The sequence below is a fragment of the Fistularia commersonii genome, chromosome 11 (assembly GCF_037954325.1).
Source record: "Fistularia commersonii isolate RoL2024-O1a breed Wild chromosome 11, RoL_Fcom_v1.0, whole genome shotgun sequence".
Classification (NCBI taxonomy): Eukaryota; Metazoa; Chordata; class Actinopteri; order Syngnathiformes; family Fistulariidae; genus Fistularia; species Fistularia commersonii.
The window spans coordinates 7,542,506-7,562,175 of record NC_141294.1 but is presented as its reverse complement, the minus strand read 5'-3'; the positions used below and the strand labels follow the sequence as shown (position 1 = coordinate 7,562,175).

At 38.1% G+C, this 19,670-nt stretch overlaps 1 protein-coding gene across 3 annotated transcripts in view; it reads right to left on the bottom strand.

Moving 5' to 3' along the window:
- Positions 1-19,670, bottom strand: part of vps13b (vacuolar protein sorting 13 homolog B) — a 288,855-nt gene that overhangs the window by 229,332 nt on the left and 39,853 nt on the right. For all 3 annotated transcript variants that reach the window (XM_086154801.1, XM_086154799.1, XM_086154800.1), the window contains exons 9-16: positions 18,186-18,281; positions 16,426-16,548; positions 15,908-16,045; positions 13,974-14,061; positions 11,467-11,652; positions 9,544-9,713; positions 8,477-8,671; positions 8,050-8,174 (exon numbers count right to left, since the gene is read on the bottom strand). In XM_086154801.1, the coding sequence (XP_086010927.1) occupies positions 8,050-8,174; positions 8,477-8,671; positions 9,544-9,713; positions 11,467-11,652; positions 13,974-14,061; positions 15,908-16,045; positions 16,426-16,548; positions 18,186-18,281 (1,121 nt within the window). The remainder of the gene's footprint in view (positions 1-8,049; positions 8,175-8,476; positions 8,672-9,543; positions 9,714-11,466; positions 11,653-13,973; positions 14,062-15,907; positions 16,046-16,425; positions 16,549-18,185; positions 18,282-19,670) is intronic.

Sequence of the window (19,670 nt, the reverse complement as noted above, 5' to 3'; positions counted from 1 at the left end):
CCACTGCAAATGGATTACTTCAATTAAGAGATAATATAGCCTAGTCTCAATGACTTATAACTCACTTCGCAACATGTTACTTTCTCTTGATTTCAACACAAGCGACTCTTTTTGAGCAGGAACACCAATAATCCATTATAGGCTGACATATTTGTCTGATAGATTAAACAGATAGCAACCACCTCAGGATCTGTCAAGTTATCTTAAGTTTCTATAAATCATTCACTGTCACACCATGTCTTAATGAACCAAAGCAAACATTCCCAAATGCAAACCACTGAGGGAAAAAAAAAACTCTCGCACTGCCATTGTTTTCTGATCTGTAGAATCTCTTTGGGGGGAATCAGCCTGAGAATGGATGGCAGGAAAAACTGACTGTTTTTACCTTTAGCCTTTTTTTTTTCTTTTTTTTGGTGCAGATTGATTTGAAATAATGCAGAATTCCCCATCTATCCAAGCCAAGGTCACTGACCTCCCTGAAAATAACCAGAATGAGTTATAGGCTGCTCTCAAGTCCTCTCTTTTATCCTACAACAAAAGTCTCACTATAATGTCTCACAAAACCTCCAAATGAACATTATAAATCATGCAAGCACTTCATGCTGAACAGTAACACCAAAGTGGCTAATGTGGGGTTTGTCAGAATGTGTCATTTTACCATCTGTCTGTCAATTCGGACAAATTACTGGCAGGTAAAAAAAATATAAAAAGTGATATATAGCTAAACAATATCTTAAATTTGGAGACATTTGGAGTTATGTTTAATTTATTTTAAGTTGATCTACATAATGACATTTCTTTCATTCATTGTATACATTACATTATGATGAGTAGTATAACTAAAGCCAAAGCTGAGCCTCATATCTTCCATCATATACTGTTTTGAGAGATAACCTTGCATCAGTAGTGATAATCACATCCAAAAGCTCTATGACAGAGGCATAACTTCAGCAGCCATTCTAAATTGTCATTTTTTGGGGGAGTTATTACCATATAACTCTATAGCACAAGAGGGGTTCTTCATTGCTAAAAAGCATAAAAATATGTTATATAAAATATCGGTCCAAGTAACGGAACTGCTTTATAGATTAGGTATTGTTTCTATGTGTATATCTAGTCTTGTGTTGACTTTTACCTAATTACATAATTTGATTTTGGTTTTATTCTTATTTCCAATCCAGGAGCTATGTTGAAATCCGTCATTTACCCTGGCCAAAGATTAGAATTGCTGGATCACAGTGTGGTCCTGGTTGAGGTTGGTAGGGTATTTCTAACCACAGCTTGGAGCATTGTGGTTCCAGAGTGTCAAAGGTGGTCTATGTATGCATTTCTCATTCATTGGCCCTGCAAAACTACGTTTTCACAAAGAAACAAAAAAAAAAAAAACAGTAGGAAGAATCTCCTCCTTCTCACTCACACACTAAACTCTCATTCACTCACAAACCCCTTCCTCCCATCTGGAGTACCTCTGACCCAAAACATGAATGCATACATGCATACGTGCGCAAAAGTCACACGCACAGAATACATACACGCACGCACGCACGGACATTTACTCTCTCTCTCTTTCTCCCTCTCTGGAGAGGGCTTCATTACACAGGGATTACTAAAAGAAATGTTTTAATCAAGTTGTGCAGACAGCTGCAGACCGCAAGGCGAGAAAATGGCAATGACGTGGTTCATCAGGCGTTAAAGGAAAACACATCAAGAGGTCTGTGTATGTGCATAATGGTGTGGGTGCGTGTGTATGAGTGCACATGTAGTTCCCTGCCTCTGTCGAACATGTCCAGCTGTGGAGGACATGCGGTTCCTTATAAGGACACAAAGAGATAAGAGCTATTAGACCAACAGACAAGACTTTATATCACATTTATGCTTTTTCACATACAATTTTTTTTTCTCTTTCCGCTGACATTGACATGTTGCAGTTATCAAAAGTAACATCTGCCCTTTATTTCTAACACGTTTTCTGATAACAGGACACATAAATCATTTATCATTGTAAAACAATGTTTGGTATATCTTTTACCAATTTTACATTTTTCCTTACACAGTGAAATTAGGCTTTCTTGGAAGCAGTGAAGCAGTATTGAGGCCTTGTGGGGAGGAGAGGAAAGTGGAATGCACACCACAGTGATAATCCACTCAGAGTTGATAATCCATCTACCCTTTCCCATTTCCCACTGTTTTCCCTCCCTCAAGCCTCAGTTTGTCAGATGACTAATTCAGAAATTAATAGTGTTTCAGTCAACTGAAAAAATCTACAGCTGCTCCTGAATCCACCATGTTGGCTCTGGCTTTCACAAATACATCTTTTGGCAGAGCTGAAATCCAATGAATAACTTTAGATTTCAAGAATATTGCCTTTTGGAAATTTCACAGAATATAATATACAATTTAGAGTCCAAAACCCATGCTGAATTATGTTACAGGGTGGTGCACGTCATCACAAGGGAAGTGAGGAACTTCAACAGCAAACTAATGATGATTATTGGAGCGCTGTATGAATGAATTGGAGTTTTTTTAATTGCTTACTATAAGGCGGCAATGTCGGTCGTGTGAGCACAAGTTCTCACTTGGAATCATGCCATTTCCTTGATGCAAGGGTTTGCAATATTTCCATTGATCAGCGTGAGCCCTTAAACTGAATAAAATGGTCTTGACACCAGATGTGGGGTAAGGAAAAAAAATCCCACCACAGATTGGCTAAATACTCTACAGAGTGTGCCACACGAAATAAGTTCTACCTTACAGCATAAAATCCTCTGCACTCTTGTGTTTTGGAGTGAGAAGTGGAACAATATTATGTCATATGCCATTCCAGGCCTTTAGTACACACCTGTTAATACATAGACCTTACTTGTTGCAGTGTGTGCCTATATCCCTTCAGCCTCATTGATTTTTTTTCCCCTCTGAAAACATTCCCATATTCCCTCAGGAACAGGGAAGGGTCTACAGTAGTTCATACTTCGCCATATTCAACTAAATTCATTCTTGGGTGCACTTAATGACCTATGAATGACAAACCTTAACTTGGCCACTCCAACCAAACTCCTGCTTCAAATCATTCATTTATAATTCCTCATTACCGCTTTCAGTGAGTTTGCAAGTGCCTTCATAGGCCTCTCAATGAAATAATTTAAAGAACTTACTTTATTGTAAAATCAACACTAATCAAACTCAGGCCATGATAAAATGTTACACAAAAATATTCACAAAACAACAAAATTGACTTTTCATTCCGATAGCCAGTCCTACACTTTTTCTTGACCCAAAATGATTTTTTTTTTTCAATAACACGTAATAATTTTGCTTTCAAAAATGATATGAATGCTATTCATGTAAATTTGCTAAAATTTGACTTGCTCACTACTGTAGGACAGAGGTAGTGTTCATCCTCCCGTTCTTGCTTTTCATAAGAGACATAGACCAGGAGCTGCTTGCTATGGCTAACTATGAACTGAAGTAATGAGGCATTACATTCACACCAGAAGCCTCATGCCTCAGATGCCTCAAGCAGGCTACATAAATCACTGCATTAGCTAATCTTGAGTCTAGACTACTGCTCCAGACATAGTAATGGACTTAAATTCATATTAAAACACTTCAGGTACAGCTAAAACTGAATCACCAATAAGAAAAAGTATGAGGACTAAGACCAACAGTTTGATATGAAGGACAAAGTCACTTTCTTTTCTATTCAGAGCTATTCCCAGAGCAAATATGCTTTGTATGACTATATAACATGCACCTGTAGTGCTGCACCGTTTCAGAAATTATCCCCTCAGAAAACGCAGTGAGAAATGGGGGCTGCTAAAAATGCCACATAAAAGCTGGCGTGGGTCTGAATTATAGCCTGTAATGTGACCAACCACATAGGCTGCTGTGGGATTGTTGGTAAGTTGGCTGGTGGGCCCCTGTTCTTGGCTTGACTCCATATGTTGCTGCTGTCTGGTGGTCCTGCATGAGGAATAGTGTGTGTGTATGTGTGTGTGTTTGTGTGTGTGTGTGTGTGTGTGTGTGCCTGTGTGCCTGCGTGTGCGCGAGCGTGCGTGCGTGCGTGCATGCATGTGTGAAAGTGACTTGAGTTTGGTAGATTGATGCAGGTGGCACTCCTAATATCCCCCATCCTACTTCCACCAGCAAAAGAAAATCCACTGTTTCTCAGACACCAGATTTGTCTAGGACAACATTTTTACAAATGTACCCTCCTAACAGTCTGTAGCCAATCAATTGTACTTAATTAACTTGAAGTTGAAGTTACTTTTGAAGAACTTTTGACTCAGACTTCAAATGTCAAATGTACGAGACATCTGTGCTGCGCAAAACAAAACTGATTATTATTATTATCATATCACAGCTGCATTGACAGTGAGTTTTACAAGAATACAATGGAAATACTTCACAATTCCAGAATCTGTAAAATTTAGCCTAATGGTCACGTGCCAATAGTGGCATTTAAGGAACAAGGCATTCAGAAAGTGTATGTTTGATCAATTCATAATTTTTTTTTTTTTTTTTGTACTTTGCTTGCGATTTAGAGATTTTATCTTATAGTCTTTAAAACCTCATAAATCATTGGATTTACTATTGTGATGTATTCAACTCTGAAAAAATTTTGCTTGCTTCAGGTTACCTGGATGAGTGACCGCTGCATTAAGTAACTTTTATTTGATGTTTGGCAAAAGTAGTAGGACTTAGGGAAGCCTCCATAGGTCAGCTTCTAAAGCCGGCATGAAGATGCGACAGTGATCAATGAGATTTACGTTTACTTATTAACAGAAGCTAAAAACAAGCGTAGTTCAACATTAGCCATACTGACACTGACAATAAATGTAGCATCAATTTATTTCTAACACAATAACAAGGTATTCAAAAATTTAATAAATGGTAATATTAAACTGAAGAGCAGAACAAAACAAACACACACACACACACACACACACACACACACACACACACACACAGATTGTAGATTTTGATATCACATTAAGGTGACAAAGGTTAAGGTGACAAAGGTAATTTAACTGCCTACCCTGACTGACTAGAAGGGTTAGATTTAGGTCATACGATGGCCAAAATTTTAGTGAAATACTTTTTTTTTCACTTCTTAAATATTTCAATCGGGGCAATTACAAGGTTGGCTTGCAATTTCTCAGCAGTACTGCTCTCCAGTATGCTTAAAAACTACGGCAACAGAGACATGTCGATATAATTGGACACGTCCAAGGTCTTCTGCACATTAACAAATGCCCAGTTAAAGCCAAGGTTGGCAGGGAAAAGATGTCAAGCCAATGTACTTTCCACAGTGAAAGCCCCTGGCTGCCCACTGTGAGAAGTAAGAGCCTTTGTGGTGAGACTGAAGGAAACATGAGCAGCGAACTATGGGCCAACTCATCAGGAGAGGTGCTGGTTCTTCACAGATGCCCAGTGGCCCTCCAAATCTCCCATGATCACCCGGCAATTATATATACTTGCTTAAGCATGATCTGGTAACACAGTGTGTGTGTGTGTGTGTGTGTGTGTGTGTGTGTGTGTGTGTGTGTGTGTGTGTGTGTGATTAAGAGGAAACTCACTGTACATTTGAATAAAAACTTGTGTCAGGTTAGAAACAGGAGTGACAGGACAATGATGTGTACTTATGACATCACCTCCTTTATTTCCCAAATTCAAATACCCTTCTCTCTGGTTAGTCACAATTCCCTTGTTCTAAGGGGCTTAGAGGAGACCAATTTAAAATAACCTTCCAAAACAGTGATGGAAAATGAAATCCGGGAGTTTTTCTAGCAAGACAAGGAATACTTACAAAGTAAAAGGCAAGACCTTTGTCCTCAGACACTCAAAACACCAACGTACTAATTTTGTACATTCACCAACTGGCACATGAAAACGCAGAGCATTTTATAATTAACAGGGAAAAAACAGTACTTATCAGGGATCCGTTCCCTTTTCGGTCACTTTTCAAACAGTTATTTCTGTTCGATCTAGCTCAGTGTCGTTCCTCCAGGAACAGGTCAGAAAGAGTCAAACATAAGTCATGTCAAGCCTGAAAGATTCAGAACTCATAGCCATGCATAATAACACCTTACCTGTATACCATCTGGAGGAAAGAGACAGAATGTGAAGTAATCAGGCAACTGCTAAAAATGTAGACTGCTTCTAACCTGTTCTCATGCCACTCTTCATTTACATAGAGGATGACATCAAAATTAGAAATGTCAAAATAAGCATGTTTTCTGAATTCCCCTATTTTGAGATACAACAGCAAAAACTAAAGAACCTGATAAAAATATCTATTTAAATCACACCAAACACCATAACATGTTACATTACACTTTGTCTTCAAAGGCATGCATAAAAAAAGAATAATATTGTACTTTTTAAATGTGTCAAGCAGACTCTTTGAGAGTTTGTAAGTGTTATTTCTATGCACTGGTTCAGACTGAAAAAGCCACAGGAGGGCATTGATCTGCAAAGCCCACAGGAGCAGGAACATCAAGTGATTGTCAGAAAGAAAAATAACATCCATTTCACATCTGACTCCAATATCTAATGTAGCCAAGGAAATGGGGGCTTAAAGATCAAAAATGTATTCACTGGGAGTAGAGAGCACAGAGAATCAGGTTCTGTCTACAGACACACTCATACAGTAATTTGAATAAAGGCCTTGTGGTTTCCACTATGACCAGCTAACCACGGCACAGTAGATACAGTGGTTGGTGGGAGAAGAAGTCAGGAACAGTCAAAAACATCTGTAAGTCTTCGACAAGTTTAATCTACACTAATGGGAGGAAATCATTCCTGCTTTAGTAAGCACATTGACTGCAAGGTGAGAATCTGCACAGGTTGTGTGTGTGTGTGTGTGTGTTGTAATTTTTTGTTTCTCATTTACCACTTGGCTCATCGTGGGGCAAAATCTTCAGCTGATGCAACAGAAAGTAAGCTACACCTACGATTAACACCACATAAGTTGTATGTGTGTGTGTGAGTTTATATGTACACACACCTCTACATACAGACACACACATATATAGATAGATAGATATACAAACATACATATATAGCTCAATTTCCTGCAACTATGTATATATGCAGGAAAATATATACTGCGTATATATAGAAATACACATATACATACATATATGTGGGTATATATATAGAGAGTTGATAGAGAGGCGAGGTATATGTAAATGGAAAGTCCCAAGAACTTCAAACCTGAAAGTGAATATACAGCATAGTTTTTCTTGAATAAAATGTATTCATTCATGATTTTTACCATTTGTCCTACACATACAGTCCCTCATTTACCCCTATTGCCAATCTGGAGTCTTTATGGCAGGAAAGCCATGCAGGCAGAAGGTGAACATGTGAACTGCCAGTCGACATAGCCCTGTCAAAACCACACCAGGAGACCTCCTGCTGTGAGGTGAAGAGGTAATCTCTGCGCTACTGTGCTGCCTAACAAATACATTGAGAGCATCTAAATCAGTAATACGGTCTTGGCAGCTAACTATCAACAAAAGAAGGTACTCCTACGTTTCAACATTTTCCAATTTAAAAAAAAAATGTTTGTGTAAGGATGATTTCGTGGGATAGCCTTTTTTCTGACCATGACAAATTTCGATTCAATTCGCTTAATCTACTGACATGTTCAGCCTTTCCAGTAAAACCACTGATAATTACTAACAGTTGCCATAAACACAGAAAAAAAAAATCATGTAAGCTAACCCCAAGTCCCAGTAAGTTCACCCTCTTTGAGTGGTTCCTTTAGTCGTTCTGCTATGTGTGGTTTTGGGGCAAGTCTGTCTTGACTCCCTTCTTGATTCAGTGACTGTGCACTGAGTTGAGTTGGTTTTAATTAATTTAAGTTAATGATTTAACAAAGACCACAGAATCCTTGGAATGAGGGTTATCATTTATTATTCCTCACTTTCCAAGCAAAAGGTTTCCATCATGTAGCAGCAGAATGTGACCCTCTTTTACCCCACCACTTCTATGCACTTTCTAAACTATGAAGATGTGAAAACTTTGGCATTATTTAAAACTCACCAGTATTCTTGCATTTGGATTATCTTTCCATAGAGTGCAGTGCTGAAGGAGGGGATGATGGGTATGAGAGGAAAGAATCCCCCTGTACTGTCCAGGCATGTCAAGCCTGCCTGGAACCCAAACACCTAGAAGCAAGTTCGAAAATTAATCAAAGAATTACAGTGGAAGAGACAGAAAGAAGGAAAAGACAGAAATAAAGTTGAAACAATAATTCGGCATCACATAAATAAAAAAAGATTTACTAACATATTTGCTCGTACAGAGTTCAGTTTCCTGAACAACACAACAGAAAAGCCAGCACATTTGCACTCTCTGCCATTACTTTTTTCCTTAAACAAAAAAAGTGTCTCTGATTTTCTTATGCGAAAAGATTGGAGATTGTTCACTTGGGAAAAAATACTACAGAGTTGAACGTTATCCTTCTCACCTTAAGGTAGAAGTGCGCGTAGCAGTGATGTAGCAGGTTGTCAGATGGCTGGCTGAGACTGCTGACAGTGCTGACCAGCTCTGCAGAATACATTGGTACTGAGTGTTCAACATTCACCTTCTCTACCTGGAACTGTACAGAGGGCAGAGGGCGGACTGGCTGAAACACTGGTGCATGCACAAATCCTGGTGCATCCTGGAAAGAGAAAGAAATAAAAGTTGGAAAAAGGGGGTAACATCGCAATTTTCAGTGTACAAATGCAAATCAGGTTGGAGTATCTTCTTCATATAGATCCAGGCTACTACCATAACTCCAGAAAGATTTAATAACATATTGATCTGCATTAGGGTTGTCTGTTTTTGTGTTTGTTCATCAAGTACAGTTATGATCTGCTAGCGGCAACTTGCTGCAGCACTGTGGGCAACCTAACCCTGAAAATTGAATAGAACTAAATTTGATTGACAAGGGATCAAAACACTCTTCCAGCCATTCAGGAGCAGGAGGATTCTATGCTTCAATTCAACTTCCAACTGCAAAATTTCCACTTCTGTCAGCAGAAGTATTATCCCTCCATTCATTTAATTTTTTCCTCTGCTAACAAACAACATTGACTCTAATTATTATTTTTTTAAAAATATCTTGCAAATTTTAACAAACACAGTATGTTATCAACAAAAAAAATTGATGTGACCAGATCCAAACCAAATCCAATATTTTTTCCCACAGTGTGTTTTTTCATCCACTCACCATGCAATACCATTGCATGTACATTGCATATACCTTGTACATCAATTTGGAAGTGAAAACGTGTATACACATTTTTAATTGGCAAACATTTACTGAAATCAGGCTCTGCTATTTCACCTCTAATAATGAAAAAAATAACAGTACGCCTATGACAAGAGAAATTGTATCAGTTATTATTTGGATAACTTGACAGCATCTTGAAACTTTAAAGAGTTATCTATCCCACTTTTCTTAGTTAAGCCCAAACCTGCTCAGGTCAAAATGGATGTAATATTCAAATGAGACACATATTTGAACTATTATTTCATGTCTACGCTAACCTTGTGTCCCAGGATGATTGGCATTAGTGTGTGAAGGAGGTTGAATTCTGCCATAGAAACAGTGACAGAGACTTTGAGCAGAGTGAGACAAGTTAGTCTGGTTGGGATGAAATCTTCGAGGCTTGTTATCTCTTCCGTTGTGGCAGGACCATGACTCTCATCACAGAGATCTGCAGAAAATGACATACACAGACAAAAGTCATACATTTTAAAGTAACCTATTTTAAACCCATTTTTACAAATAAACAGAATAGGTGTAAACTGTTGTGTGAAGCATGTGCTAGTGCCTCCCCCTGCATGCATATATGAAATATATGAAATGGTTTCAAACAAGAGCACAGTTTATACTTAAACAGTGACTCATGGTGCAAAAGTTCTGACCCTTAAAGTATTTCTGAAGTAGTTATTTTCCAATAGATTTGCTTTAACATTCAAAAAAATGAGTCGACTAATAACCACAGACATATGGAAAGACAGACTAAGCGGGAAATACACTTAACATAGAAGCAAAGCTAGTTAAGTCAGCACAAACTGAATTAAGGAGTGACCAGAACCCTAAACCACCAAACTTTGCAGGATCTAGAGCGGGCCAAACCCTGAACACTTCTTTAGTGAACAGCCTTGGCTATAGTTCAAAGAACTTGTTCAAGTTCAGTAAAGGTTCGGCTGGGGGGGGTTACGGCTCCAGCAGATGGGCTAAGACGCCAGTCCGAATCAAAACCATAGTTGACACTCGAAATCACAAAACATGCAGCCTGCAAGATAAACTAGGCAGGAATTCATTTTTTGAAGTATTCTATTTGTGCTCAAGAGAAGAAAAAAAAAATCAGTCTTCACCCTTTGTTCTTTCCATTGCTGTGGAGCAATGCATGAATAAATCTTCAGAAAAATGTACACAATGCTGAGCAAAGAGAAATGTCTTGCTCAAAGTAGGGAAACATATACATTTTATCAAATACAAAACTAACTTGTTTTCTGGCCTTGTTTTTGGTTCATCCTTCCTGTATTCTTAGCATGATGTTCAGTAAGAAATATGAGCATCTTTGCTCTAAAGACAGTGAAGTCAAACTCCACTGACAGTGCATTTGTGCAACATTTTTGTCAGCTCAATTGTGACATTAAGATATTAAATTATATGAAAAAATATGCAGATTTCACAATAGCCTTGACTCAAAAATGTTCCACAAATTTTGGAATGAGGCTCGCTTTATACAGTGATCAAATAGAGATTATAGGATTTTCCCTCCACCCAATCTTAACTTTTATTGAGACACCAAATCCAACAAATTATTAGTTATCATGCAAACAATGGAAAAAAGACTGATAACGTCAGAAAGAATGATTCCTTTCTTGTCCACTAAAATAATTCCACTCCTCCTGATGCTGAAACAATATTGGCCCCAGATGCCCAAGAGCACCCACTTACAGATATAAGAAAGAACACGTTGACCTTCCTTTTTATCCTCACTGCCTTGGTAAAAAAACTCATTAGTCATTATCTATCAGATGCTAAAACAGCAGATGTTAAACAAAATAGTTTTGCAAAAAAGAGGGTTATTGCCAAAGATGTTACTCAAATTCCATATCCTTTCACAATGTCTCAAGAATGAGCTCATAAATTGCTGTCAAGGAATGATCACTTACAAAAGGTGTCTGACTGAACCTCCCTCAAGTAGTCCAAAAGGTCACTACTTTCATGTACTGCAGCATGATGACAGATGGTTTGCACAAGGACATAACAATGTGATGAGAATACAGTAAAAGTGCTAACTTTTGCAGATTCCGATCACTGGCAGAACAAGATAGGGCAGAACTTACACTAAAATTGTTACATCAGTTGTCAGGAAAAGAACCAAAGCATCAGTTGTGAATTTCCCGGCCCAGAAAAGAAAGGAAAAACTGTGGAGAAATGTGATGTCTGACCTCGATGTGGTTTGCAGTATGGCTCATATTCGTGATCCATGGCACAGGTGACCATTTTGAGGATCCGGTGGAGAGCGCTACTGTGCAATCTGAGGTTGAGAGGTCCGACCACAAGCCTCTTGATGGATGTCTCCTGAACAGCAGGCATGACCTCTTCCACATTTACCACCAAGAAGTCTTGAGATCCTAAACATAAAAATACACTTACAGTACATTTCTTCACACGCAATAACACACAATGTTTGTCATATCTGCCAGACTTATTGTTAAATATATCTACTGTACTTTAAAAGGAATGGCCAAGAATTCCCCGACAATCATTTCTGCAGATATACATGCATTGTATGTAAAATTTAAAAATAGAGCAAATAGTGTGCCATTTCAAGGGAAATTATGAAAATACAATCCCCTGTTCTTTTGAGTTAATAAAACAATGTCTCGTGTTGGGCAGGGATTTCATTCAGTTGCAAGAATCCGCTCAACCAGCTTGAACTCAAAAATGATTATTCCAAATGTCCACTTCTCTCACACAGCTGTCCCTTCATTTTCAGCAGCCCTCTGTTCCAAAGGTCCACTTAAAAGACTCAGTTCCCCGGCAATAAAAAGACAGAAATTAAAAATAAAAGAAGTGGGTGGGTGAATGGCAGGGAGGGAGACGGAGGACATTGGGTCAAACCTTGATTTATTCCCATTACATTCCACCATTACCCTGAACATTCTTACAGCCCAGGAGTCAAGACTATCTTTTTTTTTTTCTTCAAACAGAAACGGTCAGCCAGTGGTAAAGAAATTCCCACTAAATCTGGAGATTTACAAAGGGCAACAGGCAATGCCACTTCCTCTTCCCTTCTTCAGTGAGATTTGGCTGAGAAGGATAAGACCTAACATCAACCATATGGCTGCAGTTAGAACGGCAGTAAAATGATGAGGAGGCTGAATATCAATAGGATTGAGACCATTTCAGCGTCTGTCCATTGCTCAAGATTAAAAAGAGGGTTTAATCTACTACGTTAGTCTAATAAGAAGTAAATGGTGAGTGTGACCTGGGTCGGTTTGAATTTCAGTTGACTCAAAGTTTATGTTAGTCCTGTGGCAATAGAGACTAATTTGTTTGGTTGACACTGGATCTGGTCGGCGTGGACCAGGGAGAGAAACACTGACAGAAAAGGAGCATTCCATTTGGAAAGGGTAACCACAGTTGTCCCACAGGAGAAGGAGACTGACAGTTATCCTGCTGTCAAATCTGACTTTGACAGCTCAGAAAGAAAGTATCAATGTTTTTCTTAATTTAGATTATTATCTGTAGTTGACAGCAGAAGGAAACAACAGCCTAGTCAGGAAAAATGGAAGTTGAAATGAAAGGGGAAAAAAGGATGCAATACAAGGGATTCCTTACAAAACAAATCAGCTTCCCAGAATTGAATCTGATTCATCAGAATCTTGTTTTAAAATCGAGAAAATCCTCATAGCATCATTATTTTCTGATTACTAATTTTGATTGAATCTGGTAACTGGTAATTCTTATTCCAAACTCACAGAATGACAAGAAGACAGTCAAGTGTCCAAACTACCCCTTAGTTATTAGTCAGAGAAGGTACTTACACTGTAAAGGGACTTAGGTTACGTTTTTATTCAGGGATGACCATGTTTCAGTTATGAACATCCAAAAGCCTTGACAGCAAAAACACTAATAGATTGAAATATACAAATAGTAGCACAGTAGCACTGACAAAGGAAAAAGTTCTTATCATGGAGAGAATATAAGATGGAACAATCTTGTCATAATTACAGTAAAAACATCCAATAGCTCATCAACAGCCTTGAAAGAAATGCTTAGCAGTCAACCACTAAAGAACTTTGAACATTTCCATGGAACATAAGTGTAACATGAGGTGTGAATATTTTATCTTTGAATGGGAATTTCAAATCGCTCAGAATTTAATAAACACTCTTGAGTGCTACAGCTGAAAAATGAGGAATCCTCTCAAGTCTCTAAGCATGTGCTTGAAAGAGTGACACCTAATTAGGCCAGAGAGGCCTCGTCACTTTCTCAAGAGTTTACAGGTAGAAGAAAAAGGGGGAAAACAGAGTTTCAACAAGCAGCGGGGAGAAAGAAACTCAAATATGTGTCAGCAGACTAAACACTTCTGACAGTTGCCCTCCAGGTACGTTTGGGGTGAGAGCGAGGACAGGAGGGGTCAAGGACCAGGTGACTGTGACTCAAACAAGACAACCTCTTTCTTCAAGTCTCTAGGAGGCTTGTTTGACAGAGAGAAGACAAGGGGGACAGAAAGAACAAGTCAGAGACAGGGGGAGAGACGGAGAGGCAGATAGACAGACAAAAAGAGGTGGAGGAATATAAGATGGATAGAAAGCAAAGAGAGAACATGGGAAAAGAGAACGTGACAGAGATATATATATAGAAAGAGAGAAAGAGAGAGAGAGAAAGAGAGGAGGTAGCAAGGTGAGCAAACAAGCTCTGTGAGGAGGAATGACTTGAACAATACCGTTGTCACTGCTGTTCTCCATTGTGTAGAGGTAATCCATGTAGAAAGCACCAAAGCGCTGCATGCCTGCTATCTCTGTGTAGGTCTCCTGTCAAACAAAAGTAGAGCTGGGTAAACATGGCCGTAAGGAAGCAAACAAGCTGATAGCCTTTAAGAGTGGCAGTGACTGGGGTCATCATGAACAAGATATAGTGGAGTTAAAATGAGATAAAATGTTACTAAGGTGCTGATCTTTAAATGAGATAACTTTAAAAAAAATAAAATTAAAAAATGGCCAATTGTTCATGTGTTCTTTTATATGCATAAAGTCAGTATATTTGACAAAGGAGTAACTGATTTTCTTGTCTTGCAAAAAAAAAATGTCACCTATCAATGTCAAACCTGACCAGAAACTAAGCATTCATATAAACCAATATTTCATATAAATCAATACTTGGTTTTAGAGAAAATTTCAGTTTTCTTACTGTGTTTCTGTTATTACAAAACGTAATGATTCTGAGATTTTGAGATGGTATGACTGCTTTAAATATAATTTTATGACACAATTCCTGTGGTCAAGGTGTGTTCAAAGTTGCGCTTTACATAACAAAAAATATTGTGGATAGATCATATTTTTCTTTTTTAATTGTCATCTATTTTGGGGGGGTCAGACATCTAGCAGCAATGCTGACCCTGCAAAACTGATAATCAACAACTCTGATATCGACATCTATGGACTTGTATGGGTTTCCATATTTGACCCAAGAGTTTATGTCTTCGGCCACTGGAAGAACACTAGGGCACCCACAGGAAAGCCCAACCAGAAAGGACAGGCTTGGCTGGATCAACCCAGGGCTACACCAATAGAGCACCATTTTTTACAACATCAGCAACTAAAAGTTAACACATATTCATTGCTTTTTATATAATTATTGATATACCTGGGTATAAAAAAATACAAATACACTGTAACCTAAAACATCTAGTTGAAATATCATATTTCAACTAGACATTCAAACTCTTGTAAACAGGGGGGAGAAGAGGCTAATTAGACATACAAAAGGAAACACGTATTTAACAACCACGCCCGAGACTTGGCTTTTAACAAACACATTTCAGTGGAGCCTTATCAGAGAAGCAGGTTAATGAGTAAAATTTATTAGGGGGCCACTAATGGCTCTGGCATGCTTTTGGATCAAAGCCATTGGCTAGTTTCAAAACTGCTAATGAATTAACACAACAGCCTTTGACTCCAAGACTTTCAAGTGATTAGATGGATGGATGTCCAAACAATTGCCTCACTGAGTCATGAACATTTCTGAGCAGTGCAAATAGTGGCAGTTTGGATGACAGATGAAGGAAGCGAACGGTTATCAGGGATAATGGCTTTAACACTACTAGTTAGATAGCAGAAAGATTCCCCTACTTAAGGCAGCAGTTGGATGAAGACAAATAGTTCGTTTTCCGAACGAAAAGATAAAGAAGTGGCATATATAGAAGATACAGAGACGTTAAAAAAGCTCTGTATTACCGAAATGCCCTAAGTATGATAGCGGTTATTGCAAGTCTTTTGCCTGATGGAATTATTAGAGAAGAATATTCGACGCATTTTTTAAAACGCAGTGATCCTACTACTGTATATCATGGTTGACATTGACAAAGAATTTAACTTTACATTCTTAATATGACAAACGTGAAATATTAACTGATAAGTTGGATTCCTGAATTTTAAGCTACATTTTACTTTACCATACTATCTCATGGAGTGCACTTAAGTCCAGTCAATCTAAAAATGAATAGTATCGTTACGCAAGTTATCTTTGTCTGAATGGATAAGATGAATGGGTAAAAAAGCGACATGTGCCTAGAATATTCCTTTTGACATTTCTCTTGGTCATCCCAATAGGTATACTAGTATGCAAAACCGTAGCTCATTACAACCATTTAAAGATTACCTTGTGATTCGCAACATCCAGGATGAAATCAGCCCTGAATCCATTATTCTCTGGGCTGCGGTAGTCAAAGAGCGAGTTTGTAAGGTAGGTCATTCCCTTGCTGCTTAAACTTTCCCCACAGCTGAAGAACACTGCATCCTGCAAGCAAAAAAAGATGAAGTGAAAGTGAAGTGAGACATGAATGGTATTCACTGAAAAAGAAACCAAAAAAAAAAAAAATTCAAAGATGATATATATTCTGATTTTATTTGAGTCAGAAAGTTGCAGTGCTCTGCATTTAACATAGCTGTTGACATAATTGTTATGTCAAACAGTATAAAAAAACGACAAATTACAATGATAAATGACAGCAGAATCACTCAATTCCCAAAACAAATTAAACCTCATCACAACCTCCTTCTGAAAGCAGATGGGAGCACCAGAGGATGCAGGGGACTTGATTTAAGAGAAAATGATCTCCAGTCCACTTGAACTCTTGATTTTTCTCTCTTTTCTAGAGGTATGAAGGTTGACATTACCTCTTCGCAGCGGTTCATGTTTTCTTCAAAGTCTTGCACTCCCATGATGCCTTTCAGGCAGAGAGCCCGGCAGCCCACAAAGCCAATCTGACAATCAAAAAAAGGCTCCCCCATCATCAGCACCTATCACAAAATACAGTGGAAAACACTTAAATAATGAGTTTTTTCAATGTAATATGTACCTCTGCAAAACCAATATTATTGTAAGAACCACAGAAAATTATCAGCTATGAAAATAATTAATATTATGGTCCATACAGGTATGTAAGCATAAAACCTCTGTAGAGCAAGACTTTAACAGTGAGGTGTACTAAAACTGAGAAAAAGTAGAGAACAGAGAATAGCATGAGAATTGTATTACCTATAGCTGTCAATAGAAGTAACAATCATTTTCATGAACAAAGTACTCTAGCTTAAAATCACCAGAAAACATGAAATGTAAAATTCTGATAATTAAAGACTTGATTCACTGTCAGTTTGTCCCAATCAAAGTTTTCCATATGAGCAATTTGAAATAATGAAGGACATTTGCACGCTTATTTTGTTGTACTCCAGGCGTATCACGGTACCAATCACTGCGGCTTTCTTTGAACCAGTGGACAAGTAAGAAGAACATATTCTCTTAAAACTTTAGATTTCATCACACTATCACTTACACGGTTGATTTTCTCTGCGTAACAAGCCAATGCTTTGCATTTCACCACTCTTACTTTTGGTAAAAGCTAACACGGCCTTGAAATAAGGTTAAAAGTACAAACTAAAGAAATGAGGACTGGAAATCTCTCAGTTGTCACATCTGGCAGAAAGCTTACAAAAAAAAAACTCAATGCTTCTCCAACCAAGCAAACAAAGAACATTTTAAGAAACAATTATCAATGCTGTAAGAGAAGTGCAGAAATGATAAGTCCAAGCACAGCTCATGTGCAGACTTGCCTGTGTTCAATACAAGCCAAACAGTAGTGATGCGGGGAGGCTTTATAAATGGGGTGGAAAATGAAGATATTATTAATACACAAATAAAGGGTGGACAACAATAAGTTTTGATATGGTTTAATAAGATTAATGTTGACCTCCCCCCAAACGTGTGCTTTTATTTGTGGATAGAACTGAAATCCAAAAAAATACATTAATTTAACAACTGTCCATTCTGAAATAATAACAGTGTTATTCATAATTAATACTGCTTATAATGAACATGATATACGTCATCCCCATAACATTAGTAAGTGAATTAGAATTTGGCTTGTAGGCTGGTTTCTTTTTCAAACTTATATAATCTAGCAAGGAGATGCTGCAGAAGTATTTTACCCATTCTTTTTCCAGATATTCTGTTTATACAGTACCAAGCACTGACACCAAAATGCTCCAATGCCCTGATGAATGTGCATAGGTTCATTTCATACAAGAAAGTGATTAGTTATAATACTGTAAAATTCCCCACCTTCAACAAGCTGTAATAGAGAGACTGGAAACTCAATTTTGTACCTCTGTTTTTATTAAGCCTAATAAATCTGCGATTGAGGGGATTGCTTAAATATAGGTTTATCAGGTGTAGTGTTCAAGCTTTTGACGTTAAATTCTAAATCATGAAATGAAAGAAAATCATATGTAATGACTAAATTAGAATCAGAATCTGAATTAATTAATCCCAGAGGATATTGAGTAAAATACCTATCTACCATATTTCTAAAGCCATTCATCCAAGTATGAAAGTATAGCACTTTTTAACATTCGCAAGACTAGAATAACATGAGGCTTACCTCAATAGTGGTTCCCTCTTGCTCCAGACACAAGACCTCTCTTGATTTAACTTTCTGAGGACTATAGTAGCTGCTCTCTGACTGAGTCTCAGTCAGCTGAAACAGAAATCAGGGGGACAAAGTTTAAAAATAAAATCTTTCCAAAGGGTCATGAATACATTCAAAATTAGTCAGTTTCTAATACAGCTATTTCCGAAGGACCACTTTTAAGAAGAACTACTTTGTAATTCCCCTTACTTCAATTGGTTTTAAAACAAGTACCACACATCAGTGATGTTCAACAATGATCTATGTAGCAATGGTACATTTGAGAAGAACCAGATAATTTACAACAATATATGCACAGAGGTGAAAAGAAATTAGTTAAATTGGGAAGACGTTTCCTCTTCTTCAAAGGTTGTGAGAGGAAATGTCAACCGAGGCTGTGAAAAACTCATCGGTAATGGGCAGAACCTTTAAAAGAAAAAGGCCAAACTGCTAAAAGAGATAAATCATTTGAAAATATGCTAGAACCTAAGCAGCTCTTTTGATTCAGAAGGTAACAAGGCCCTTGACAACAGTTGCAGCCAAACAAGGACACATGACTTTTCTCTCAGATCAAACCCGGAGTGCCAGCCTTGGGTCTTTTTGGTCATTTTCTTTGCCAAGTATGGACGCAGGCCAAGAACATTCATTAAACCCCATTACAGCCACAGAGTTCTGATTTTAGTAGAGAACCTCTCTGGCTTTAAAGGGGCAACAATTAGAACATGAATAAAAAGGAAAAAGGTGAAAGACAGAGTGTGATAGAGAGGGACATTCTGACAAGGAAGCAGGCAAAAATGGAAAATATGTGATTGCACCTGATGAAAACTAGCTCAGACAAAATTCTGATGCTTTTTGAGTTTAGCCAGTTCACCAACTGGGAGTAGTGCAGAACTGTGCAGGCCCCAACTCATTCAACTTTAACACAGGAAGCAGGTGCAGAACACGAAGCAGCTGTGCCTTATTATCCCTACTGATGGAGCAGACTCTCTCACCCTCTCTGTTTTCTTCTCGTTTGATTCAGATGGTTTAATCACATACGGGGACCGACATGCAGATCCCGAGCTGCTTCTCCGAGCGAGGATGTTGCTTAATCATACATGAGAATTAGTCTGGCTGACAGCAAACGTACACAATAGCATGGAAATTAGGGGGTGTTGATAAAGTCCAAAACAAACATTAGGAAATTCCACTAATAGAGAAATCCCGACAATGCTTAAACTACCCTGGCAGCACATATCTTAGTGCGCCTACAGCAGACTTCAAACATCATCAAAGACAGAGGAGGAAGCACCGTGGCACTGGAGATCCAACACCAACTAGTAATATATAGACCAGCTGCTACCACTGACTTTCACTTCACAAATCCACAAGTGCAAAGCACAAGAAACGATTTTGTCTGCATTTTCACATCATTTAAAAAGAAGAAAAAAAAAATGTGTATATTAATGTTGTTAGATT